This window comes from Cetorhinus maximus, unplaced genomic scaffold (assembly GCF_964194155.1).
Source record: "Cetorhinus maximus unplaced genomic scaffold, sCetMax3.hap1.1 HAP1_SCAFFOLD_271, whole genome shotgun sequence".
Lineage (NCBI taxonomy): Eukaryota > Metazoa > Chordata > Chondrichthyes > Lamniformes > Cetorhinidae > Cetorhinus > Cetorhinus maximus.
The window spans coordinates 367,199-379,468 of NW_027596231.1; the positions used below are offsets into that span (position 1 = coordinate 367,199).

Consider the following 12,270-nt stretch of genomic DNA (forward strand, 5'->3'; position numbering starts at 1 on the left):
GCTGGGCAGGAGATGTCATTTGTATCCCTGACACCAGACTCCAATAGCAACTACTCTACCTGGAACTAGGTCACAGCAGGAGACTCCCAGGAGGGCAGTGGAAACTCTTCCGGGATGTCCTCAAAGCTTACCCTTGAGTTCAGACCTCCCTGTCGATCCATGGGAGGCCCTGGCCTCTGACTGACCAAAATGGAGACGTTGCATTTGGGAAGACATCAAGAGATTTGTCGCAGAGACAAACTCGAGTCATCGGAATGAGCACACACACCTCCAAACAAGTCATCTACACGACCCTCCAAACACCATCTGCTCTGCATGTGCCAGAACCTGCAGATCCTGCATTGGACTTAACTGCTATGATAGAATTCCTCAAACCGGAATGGAAGCAAGTTATCCTCGAACCCAAGGGATTGTCTAACAGGCAAGAGGGAGATATTGAAAGAAAGCATCACTTACCAGTTGTCGAACTGGCTCTAGACACTGTTGTTGTCACGGTTGATGGAGTTGTCACTTCTGAAGGAAAAGGAAAACATTGAAAACCGCTGCACTCTGACTGCAAATTCAGTAGCATTAATAGACTTCCAGCATTCGGTTATTTAATTGACAATAAGGCATAAAGAATGAGGAAAGTATTGACAACAGCGACTGACTACCTCAACTAACTTCACGTACAAGGGACCAAACTTAAACAGGAGAAAGACAAATCAATATTTGCATATTTGATTTTCTTTCAAAATTTTCTTTTTAGTTACAGGGCGAGGGAAGAAAATGGAAGGATATCAACAATCCTGCCATGCTATGTTTCATAAGATATGTTATTGAAACTACTGGATTTTGAAAAAGATGCTGCACATAACCATCAATGTGTTTAATGCACATTTTCCAGATTATTTGAATGAGGGGCCACTATTTAACAAAAGCTCCGTAAACATTGGTAAGCAATTAGATTCTATGAGAGAACGTTGCATGTAGAAAGATGTATAAAACATTTTTCCTCATGTGCACATTCTGATGAAGCTTCGTCTGAACGTGTCAGTTATCACCCAGTTCACTCTGGAAGTTCTGGACTAAATATTGACAAGTGTGAAGTAATGGACTTCCACTGTCTGGAAGTTGTTGAAACAAGACGGCTCGTGTCACTGGTTTTGCTACTGTATATCGAAAGAAGCCATCACTCACCAGGTGTGGAGCCGGGAGTGAGCCTGGTTGGAGTTGATTTCACTGTTGTCGTGGTCACTTCTGAAGAGCAAGAAGAACAATCAAAACCATTGAAGTTCAATTTCAAATCCCACAGTATTCAAGTTCCACCAGGAGGTTATCATATTAATACTAGTGTACAAAATATGAGGAAAAGGTTTTTTTCTAAACCACAGCAATAATAAAAATGAGCTTGTTTCTCTTTCTTTCCATTAAACAAAATATCAGCAAAAGCATGGGAAAGACAACATTTGCATAATCAGTTGTGTTTCAAAAGAACTATTTCAAACTTCTGGACAAAAGAAGAAAAGGGAAATATATTAATAATACAATGTCAAGAGGATCATCCTTTGACAAGATTTGATAATGATTCTCTAGGAAATGTAAATTGTGTACAGTATCCTCATCGACCAGTGCATACTTTACATTTCATTAAATGTCAGTGGATTATTTCTAAAATGTTCAGTAAATGTTGGGAAGCAAGTTGAGCCTAAGAGGAACAGAGGCGTACATAGACATGGACACAACATTTCTCTTCAATGCTCACACTCTGATTGAGGATCATTCAAGCAGTTGATTTTCAACCAGTTTCCTCTTGAAGGAATGGGCTAAATTGCTACAGGGAATGAAATAATGTCCTCCCACTGCCTGGGAGTTGTTGAAGCAAGATGGCTTTTGTTTCTGGTTTTGTTACTCTATATCAATAGGAGCCATCACTCACCTTGTGTGGAGCCAGTAGTGGATCCAGTTGTAGTTGCCTTCACTGTTGTAGTGACCCCTTCTGAAGGACCAGAACAATAATCTGAACTAGAACCTGAATAATTAATTATTCCTATGGAGTTTTATCATTGGTTTTACTTCAAATGTTACATTCACAAAATTGTCTGAAGGGCGATTGTCTTTAAATTTTCCACAATTTTTGCTCACTAGACTGGACTGGATTGGCATTGTCTGAAAGGTGAATTTGAGAAAAGTGTGAGCAGACTTGCTGGTAAATATTGAAAGAAAACTTCACTTACCTATTGTAGTAGTTTTCCCACTAACAGAAGTGGTGGTTGTTGCTCTTGGTGTAGTTGTCTCTGCTGAACAAAAGTGAAACATTCATGATCAATAGAGAAAACTCCAAATTTTGCAGAATGAAGATAGTTTTACCATTAGGTTATATTATTATTTCTAGAGAATAACGAATGGTGAAACATTACTTTTAACTACCACAGTAGTCATAGAGTCATAGAGTTATACAGCACAGGAGCAGGCCCTTCGGCCCATCCTGTCCATGCTGGCCATCAAGCACCTTTTCCATAATAACTAGATTCCTTTTCTTCACACATTGACAAGTAAAACAAAAACTAACATAAACACTCTTTCAAGTTTCAATCAGAAATATTTCAATCATTTCCCTTTGAAAAGAAAGGGCCCATTATCGAGAAGTGGTGAAATAATGGGCTTCTTGTCTGTGGGAGTTGTTGAAACTGGTTGACTTATTTATTTCTCTTGCTACCACTGAACAAAGCCATCGCTCACCTGGTGTGGGACCAGTAGACCATAAGAACATAAGACATAGGAGCAGAAGTAGTACATTCAGCCCATCGAGTCTGCTCCGCCATTCAATGAGATCATGGCTGATCTGATAGTCCTCAACTCCATTTTCCTGCCTTTCCCCTGTAACCCCTGATTCCCTTACTGATTAAAAATCTGTCTCAGCCTTGAATATACTTAACAACCCAGCCTCTATAGCCCTCTGCAGTAAATAATTCCACAGGCTCACTCCCCTCTGAGAGAATAAATTCCTCCTCATCTCTGTCATAAATGGGCAACCCCTAATCTGAGATTATGCCCTCTGGTGCTAGACTCTCCCACAAGGGGAAACAACCTCTCAGCATCTACCCTGTCAAGCCCTCTAGGATAGGTTTCAATAAGGTCGCCTCTCATTCTTCTAAACGCCAATGAGTACAGGCCGAACCTACTCAACCTCTCCTCATAAGAAAATCCCTCCATACCCGCAATCAACCTCGTGAAACTTCTTGGACTGCCTCCAATGCCAGTCTATCTTTCCTTAGATAAGGGGATCAAAATTGTTCACAGTATTCTAGGTGTGGTTTAACTAGTGCCTTGTATAGCTTTAGCAAGGCTTCCTTATTTTTAAGCTCCATTCCCTTTGAAATAAATGTCAACATTCCATTTGCCTTCCCTATTACCTGCTGAACTTGTATGTTAGTTTTTGGGATTCATGCACGAGGATCCCCAAATCCCTCTGTGCTGTAGCTTTCTGAAGTCTTTCTTCATTTAAATAATATTCAGCTCTTCTACTTTTCCTGCCAAAATTCATAACCTGACATTTTCCCACATTATATTCCATCTGCCAAGGTTTTGCCCACTCACTTAACCTGTCTATATACCTCTGTAGGCTCTTTGTGTCATCCTCATCACTCACCTTCCCACATATTTTTGTCTCATCCGCAAACTCGGCGATAGTATATTCACTTCCCTCATCTAAGTCATTAACATATCTTGTAAATACTTGCGGCCCCAGCACTGATCCCTGTGGCACTCCACTAGTTACAGGCTGCCATCCTGAAAATGCCCTGCTTATCTCAACTGTCTGTCTTCAATTAGTTAGCAAGTCCTCTAACCATGCTATTATACTACCCTCAACACCATGGGCTCTTATCTTATTAAGTAGCCTTATGTGCGGTACCTTATCGATCGCCTTTTGGAAATCCAAACATATTACATCTACTGGTTCCCCTTTAACTATCCTGCTTGTTACCTCCTCAAAGAATTCTAATAAATTTGTCAGGCATGATTTCTTCTTCATGAAGCCTTGCTGACTCTACTCGATTATATTATGCATTTATAAATGCTCTACTATTACATCCTTTATAATAGACTCTAACATTCTCCCAATTATGAATATTAAGCTAACTGGCCTAGAGTTACCTGTTTTTGTCTCCCTCCCTTTTTCAATAAGAGCTTTACATTTGCAGTTTCCCAGTCTTCTGGGGCGTTTTCAGAATGTAAAGATTCTTGGAAGGTTACTACCAGTACATCCACTATTTGTGTAGCTACGTCCTTTAATATCCTTAAATGTAACCCTTCAGGTCCAGGGGACTTATCGGCCTTTAGACCCTTTAGTTTCCCTAGTGATTTTTCTCTAGTGATAGTTATTCTATTCATTCCCTCCTCCCGTTTTGCCCTTGATTATTTAGTATTTTTGAAATGCTATTAGTGTCTTCTACCGTGAAGACTGATGCAAAGTATTTATTCAACTCCTCTGCCATTTCCTGGTTCCCCATTATTATTTCTTCAGCCTCATTCTCTAAGGGGCCTGTTTTCACTTTGGCCTCTCTCTTCATTTTTATACATTAAAAAAAACTCTTATTGTCTGTTCTTTATATTACTTGCTAGTTTTCCTTCAAAGTTTATTTTCTCCATTTTTTTTTCATCTTTTGTTAGTTTGAAAAGTTCCTTAATCTTCTGGCTTAGCACTAATCTTTGCCACATTGTTTGATTTTCCTTTCAATTTGATACTATCCTTAACTTCCTTGGTTAACCATGGTTGCTTTATCCCCTTCCTAGAATCCTTCTTTTTCACTGGGATATATCTTTGTTGTAAGTCTGTGTAGTGGATCTGGTTGTGGTTGGTTTCACTGTGCTAGTAATCCCTTTTGAAGAACGATGAATAGAATGTTAGAACACTACAATAGAACCTAAATACCTATTTATTCCCGCTATTAGACTCTTCTAATGTGTTTTTCTTCCCAAACCTGATGTTGAAAAATCTATCTGCAGATTCAGAAGCTTTTAAATTTTTAAACTAAATAAAATTAAGTGCCTACAAGATTGCACAAAATATACTGGCATTGGCTGAAAGTGGAATTTGGCAAAAGGGTCCAGTGTATACTTTTATGAAGAATTTTAACAATCACATCATGACAAAGGAAGCATCCTTTGACAAGATATGTTACTGAATCTACTGCAATTGATAAAAAAAATCCAGGGGATCAGAATCAACTTGCAATGCAGATTTTCCATTTCATTAAAATGTCAGGGTGCTTTTTAAAGATAAAGTTCAGTAAAAGTTGGTGATCAATTGATACTAGGAGAGATTGATGTATATACAAAAATAGTTACAACATTTCTCCTCCTGTGCAGACTCTTATTGAGCTTCATTCAGGTAGTTCAGTTGACAACCAATTCACTCTGGCAGATATAGGCTAAATATCTGGAAGATGTTGAAACAAGACAGCTGGCGTATGCTCCTGTATATCAAAAGGAGCCATCACTCAGAGGATGGGAGCCGGTAGTGGACCTGGTTGTAGTTGGATTCACTGCTGTAGTGATTACTTCTGGAGTACAACAAACATAGGCCAGAATTTTATGCTGGAGGGATTTTGCACTCCTGACAAAGTCAATGGAGCTTTGAACGGCTTGCCCCGTTTTATGCCCCCACATCATCACCCCGACCGAAATGGGGCAGTAAAATTATGCCCATATTCAAACCCATAGCATAAACATAAAGGCACTGTAAGATTTATTTTATTGGCTTTGTTGCAAATATGATGTTTAAAATCTACATCTGGATTCAGATGTCTACAAATATTCAATCACTTCCACCCACATAAGGTCCACATGATTGAATGGACTGACATGGCCTAAAAGGTGAATTTGAGATTGGCGCACTGGTGTGAAAGATGCTGCGCACTTCAGTTCCCCTCAGCCATGGCCCCTGATCTACCTTCATTCATGGAATAAAAATTTCATCCATTTCCCTTTGGAAAGTAAGGCCACAGTATCTACCCATGGTGAAGTGATGAACTTCTAGTGTGTGCTGAAAGAAGATCAACTCTTTCACTTGAGTAAAAGCAAAATATTGTGGATCTGGAAACCTGAGACAAAATCAGAAAGTGCTGGAAACACCCAGCAGGTGTTGCCGGGCCTGCTCAATTTTTCCAGCACTAACTTTTTATTTCACTTCTTTCCTGGTCTTGCTGCTGTTTATCAAAAGAGGCCGTTATTTACCCAGTCTGGAGCCAATAGTGGACCCAGTTTTAGTTGGTTTCACTATTGTAGTCAACCCTTCTGAGGAACAAGAAGAATAATGAAAGCCACTGCACCACAATGTAAATACCATAGCTTTCCTATATATTGTGGGCATAAAACCAACACACTGATCTTGTTACAAAAGTGAAGTTTACAAAACTGAATGATGATTCAGATCTGAGTAAATTTTCAACCATTTACTTCGAAAAGAAAGCGTGTACAAGACTGAATGAATGGATGGAGATTTCTTGAAAGTTGCAAATGAGAAAAGCATCCCAGTGTGAACGAAATCCTACAGTATTGAGAATTTTACAACTGAGATACATTATTGATATTAAGGCACAAATATTGGGGAAATTGGTAAGTACAGCTACTCACTAGGTATTATGATTTCTTTATCTGCTTTATGTTATTAAGCAAGTTTGATTTAACCTGAATATATTATTAACTTGTAAATAAGTTTCTCACTTACCCGAAGTGGAGGTTGTACTGGTGCTCGTTGTGCTCACTGGTGACACTGGCTCACAGCAAATGCGAACTTGGTAGTCAAAACAAAATCTTTTCTCTTCGAAAGCACTTTTAGAGACTACACAGGTGAGCCCTTTGTCTTTGTCGCATGTCACATTGTCTGGTGACTCGCTTATTGGTCTCTCAGGCTGATCAACAAATCGACACTGAATGTTAGTGATTACTTCAGTAGGGAAGGTACAGTATTCATTATCTTTGGGATCAAGCAATTCAAAATCGCCTGGGCTGTCCTCAGAAGGTGTATGTTCATTAATCCAGGGTGACCATTTGCCATGGCAGACGAGCTCTGTAAGAGAAAAGGAGAAATGTAGGAGAACATATGAGACACTCATGAACTAACCAATGGGGACCATAAATGTGACAGCAGCAAGTCAGCATTTGAGAATGCTTCAAATGAATTTTTTCATGATATCGCTCTGAAACATTAATAATATAAAGAGCTCTGTAAGCAAGGGCCAATCTTTTCACAATATTTGGCAATGATTGTAATAGAATTGAAAAGTATTCAGCCTGCGAGCAGCTTGAAGTGGAAATTATACAGTTTAGTAACAGAGTGGAAAATCGTAATGAAAACGTGTGTGAGAATAAGTAGCAACTAAAGGAGACAAATGTGTGAAGAAGTCAGCAAATTCACAGTTAAAACTGTTGAAACATCAATTATTTTATTCTTCCGATGGGAAAAACTCCTCCGGGAGAACTTGTCACAACAGCGTTTTTCTAATTGCGAAGTGACCCCTTCTGAGGAACAGGAGAAATAATGAAATCCCCTTCACCACAATGTAAATACCATAGCTTTCCTATAGAGTTTGACCATAAAACTATAACATTGATCTTGCTACAAAAGTGATGTTTACAATGTAAGTGATGTAGTTGATGATTCAGATTTAAGTAAATTTTCAACCATTTATATCGAAAAGGCAGCGTGTACAAGACTGAATGAATGGATGGAGATTTCTTGAAAGCTGCAAAAGGGAAAAGCATCTCAGTGTGAACAGACTTGCTGGTGAATATTGAAAGGAGACATCACTTACCTGCTGTAGTAGTTTTCTCAGTCACAGGTGTGGTAGTTCTTTCCTGTGTTGTTGTTGACACTGCTGACAAGAAAATAACATTCAAAACCACCTAATTCCAATTCAAAAGCCTGGAAGCAAGACATCCTCGAACCCACGGGACTGTATAACAGGGGAGAGGAAGATATTGAAAGAAAGCATCACTTACCAGCTGTAGAGCTGGCTGTAGACACAGTTGTTGGTACTGTTGATGTAGATGTCACTTCTGCAAGAAAAGGAAAACATTGAAAACCGCTGTACTCTGACTGCAAATCCAGCAGTATTAATAGAGTTCCAGCATTCGGTTATTTAATTGACAATAAGGCATAAAGAATGAGCAAACTATTTCACCACCACATAAGCCCCATAATTTTCCAATATAGTTTGCCCATAAAACAACTGGAGTGATGTTGATGCAAAAGTAATGCATACAAAATTAATTGCAGATTCAGATTTTCGTAAATTTTCAAGCACTTCCATCCAAATAGATGCCTGTGGAAGACGGAATAAATGGACTGGCATTGCCTGAAAGCTGTATTAGAGCAAAACAATGAACTGATGTGACAGGCCAGTGATGAATATTGAACAAAGACATCACTTACTGGTTGTTGTAGTTCTCTCAATAGCAGTTGAGGTGGTTGTTCCTTTTGGTGCAGTTGTCACTTTTGAACAGAAAGAAAAGAAACTGAACTCCAATTTCAAATTCTGCAGTATTAAAAACCTCAACAGCTGGCTCTTTCTTGATATTAATGTACAAAGAACGAGGAGAAATATTTTTACCACAGCAATAACTGGATGAAGAATTTTCTCGTGTGTCAATTAACAAAAGCAAACATCAATATGAAAGTGACAAGACAACATTTTATCATTGATTACATTTCAAAGGAACGATTTCAAAGTACAGGACAAATGAAGAAATCAGCACATGCTTAGTTTTGTTTCTTTACACTTGAAGGAAAGTCAAATATGTCGAGCTTGTTATTGCTGGTTAAAAAAAATGAATAAAAGTTGTTAAGCAAATAGCGACCACGGGGCTCAATTTTGACTCTGTATATATGAATGGGTTTTGAGTGAGTTGAAATTAGGTGTTAAAGAGAGGTAGTGGTATACAGAAACATGGACACTGCAGGAACAGACTCTGATCTAGCTTCTTTCAAGTAGTTAACCTATCAACCAGTTACGTCTGTAAATATCTACAAGGGTTAAAGCAGTGGAGTTTCACTGTGTGGGAGTTGTTAGAATATGATAACTTGAGCCACTAATCTTGCTATTGCATTTCAAAACAGCCATCACTGACCTGGTGTGAACTTGGTTGTAGTCAGCGTTATTGTTGTAGTGACCCCTTCTGAAAAACAAGAAAAACAATCAAACAACTACACTACAATCTCAACATCTGATTGTTTACCTCTCATTGTATCTTCTGTTAGCATTGAAGTCATTTTATCTTTAAGCACTCCAACTATTCCTCCCCCTTTCTCGATCTTTCCCCTAGACGTTATAACATGATATATTTCGTTTCCAGTCCTTACCATCTTGCATCCTAAATTTTCTATATTCCAACAATGACTACAGCCAATGAAATACTTTTTGAAGTGTAAAGTGCTTTGAGATGGCCAGTGATCATGAAAGGAGTTATATAAATGCCAGTATTTATTTTCTGTCTTTTTACATTTCATTCAAATGTCAGGGCATTATTTCAAAAATGTTCAGTAGAAGTTGGGAAGTGAACAAGTTCTAAGAGAACACAAGTATAGATATACCATTCGTCCTCTGGCACACACTCTGATCTAGTTTCATTCAAATAATTACATTTCAACCTATTCACTCTGGAAGTTATGGCCTAAATATATAAATGTGTAAAGTAATGGATTTTATTATCTGGGAGCTTTTGAAACAAAGTGACTGACTGTTCTCAATGGTCCTCTACAGTATCTTGAAAGAAACCATCACTCACCTGGTGTGGAGCCAGTAGTGGGCCTAGTTGTGGTTGTCTCCTTGATACCTTCTCGGGCAGAAGAAAGATAGTTAAAACTACTAGGCTAGAAGCTAAATTCCTGCACTGTTTCTGTAGAGTTACACCATAAGACTAGTTGGTCCTGCTGCAAATGCCATGTTGAAAAGACGATTTGCAGATTCTGATTCCTTTAAGTTTTCAACCATTCTCGCTGGTTGGAATGGGCATATGGTTCACAATTGTTATCTACTGGGCTGGTATTGTCTGGGGCCAAAATTCAATAAATGGCACTTGTACCAAGGGTCTTGCTTACGTACATGGAACATAGACATCAGCCAGCAATTGTAGAACTGGCAGTAGACCCGGTTGTGTAATAGATCTGGAAGCTGTTGCCTTTTCTTTGTCAACTCTGTTTATGCAAGACATTTGTCATTGCTGCAAGTTCTTGAAGTCCCGTAGCCAGTGAAAGAGAAGGTGAATTTTTATTTGGCCAAATTAAAATGATAAATGGAAGAAGTTATGTGCAGGAGAAAATGCTCCGGAATGGCTTTGAGGTGTTCAGATGCAACAATGGAGATGCAATTGGCGTAATGTCAGGTGAGCCTGGAGCTTTCACCAACAGAAAGGGGTTCCACACAATGAATGTTCAGATCGTATGTGACCACAGGACACGGATTCTCCAAGTTTGTGCCCGTTACCCTGGGAGCTCACACGATGCTTACATCTTGCAGCACACACAGGTACCAAAGTTGTTCATGGCTCCTGCACGAGTCGATGGATGGCTCCTGGGTGACACAGGCTACCCCGTGAAGAGGTGGCTGATGACCCCACTCCATTACCCAAAAACTGAGGCTGAGGAGAGATACAACAGGAGTCATGCCTCCACAAGGGCGGTGGTGGAGAGGATCATCGGGCATGAAGATGCGCTTCAGGTGACTGGATCGGTCAAGGGGGAGCATTGCAGTATTCGCCAGAGCATGTCTCCCTCATAGTCGTTGCATGCTGCGCCCTGCACAACCTGGCTTTGGCAAGGTGGGACCTAGTGGAGGCTGAGGAAAGTGATGGCTCAGAGGAAAAGCCTGGGGAGGCGCGGGGAGAGGACCTCGAGGCAGAGGACAGGAACCTACTTGGGGACAGGGATGCTTTGATCAGGGACGCTTTGATCCAGTGAGCCTTCTGCTAGGCGTCCAAGGCATCGATGCCTCATCAAGTCAATGGCATTGTCTCCTTTGCTAACAATCAATAAATGAGAACCTAACCCAATGCGCCAGCACCACACACTGCCATACTTTTACAAGCCTGTGCTGCATCTGGCACCAATTCATGCCATCCGGCCAACTCAGTCCATATAAGTAAAATAAATGTTTATGTTACATCACATGAACAAACAAAGAACAAACAAAGTGTCCATCCCTAACACAAACGTCAAAATAATTAATGCAAATAATGCTACTCCGTGACATGCCCCTGCTGTGCTAAAGGTGTCTTTAACTTACGTCTGCGGGTGCTGCGTCTTGGTTTCCCCCCACCCACCCACCTCGCTGACAATGGCGTTGGAGACAGCCGGCTGACTCTGCTGTCCTGGTGGCCCTGGTGACCTTGGCGGTCGTCCTCTGGCTGCTGGAGCCTGAGCAGGCTCCGCCTGGCTGGGCACCCCCAAGTTGCCACGGCATCATCAGAGGAGGAACTGGTGCCCTCATCTGGAGCACCCTTGAGAGGAGCCCACAGAGACGACAGGCAGCTTGTCCGCCAGCGTGAGCTGCGTTTGCACCTCCCTGCTCACCATTGATGGAAGGGCACCCAGCAGAGAGACGAGGTGCCTCATGCATTTCTCACACTGGCAGTGAGCTCTGCCTCACCACGACCGGAGGAGTGAGCTGGCCAGTGGCATTCCAGCTTCCGTGCAACGCTTTCGTGCTTCGTGTGGATGCACGGATTTGGCACTCCTCCACCCGTTCTGCGGTGCTCCGCAGTATTATGACTGCTCTTCTCCTGACAGGGGAAAATAGAGAGACTCATTATTGTTCTGCCTCCCTGAAGGTCCTTTCCTGCAACCTCCCCACAGCCCACCCAGGCATTAGGCGATCCGTGTCACTGGGGCACATCTCACCCTGCAATGCACTCAGGCCAGTCGTGCTGACATCCCAGCCTTGGCAGGGCAGGCTTCAGTGCCAGTTGGCATGCATACTCTTAGACCCCTGAATGTTCCGAGCAATGGGCACCCGCCTAAAGTTCCTTGCACAGGTCCATGCCACCTCTGCATTTACCCTTGCTGACCGCAGAAGGTCATTGAACCTTTTGTGTCACTGAAGCCACGTGTGGCACACCATGTCGTGCCCACACTGACCTGGCGGTGACCTCTGTCCAGGTCTTCTTGGTCAGGTGGGACAGCCTTCTCTTGCCATCTCTGGGCATTAGTATATATCACCTGGCACTGACCTCCTCGAACAGCACTCCCAGGCACTCATCTAAGAAACGGGGGGGGGGGCGGGGGCAGAG

General features: G+C 41.3%; 1 protein-coding gene across 1 annotated transcript in view; it reads right to left on the minus strand.

The window, feature by feature from the left end:
* LOC144673105 (uncharacterized) overlaps positions 1 to 12,270 on the minus strand; it is a 158,928-nt gene that overhangs the window by 103,297 nt on the left and 43,361 nt on the right. The window contains exons 28-36 of the mRNA XM_078535094.1: positions 9,223 to 9,305; positions 9,115 to 9,162; positions 8,420 to 8,479; positions 7,987 to 8,043; positions 7,800 to 7,859; positions 6,713 to 7,054; positions 2,217 to 2,279; positions 1,919 to 2,011; positions 457 to 513 (exon numbers count right to left, since the gene is read on the minus strand). Coding sequence (XP_078391220.1) covers positions 457 to 513; positions 1,919 to 2,011; positions 2,217 to 2,279; positions 6,713 to 7,054; positions 7,800 to 7,859; positions 7,987 to 8,043; positions 8,420 to 8,479; positions 9,115 to 9,162; positions 9,223 to 9,305 — 863 coding nt within the window. The remainder of the gene's footprint in view (positions 1 to 456; positions 514 to 1,918; positions 2,012 to 2,216; positions 2,280 to 6,712; positions 7,055 to 7,799; positions 7,860 to 7,986; positions 8,044 to 8,419; positions 8,480 to 9,114; positions 9,163 to 9,222; positions 9,306 to 12,270) is intronic.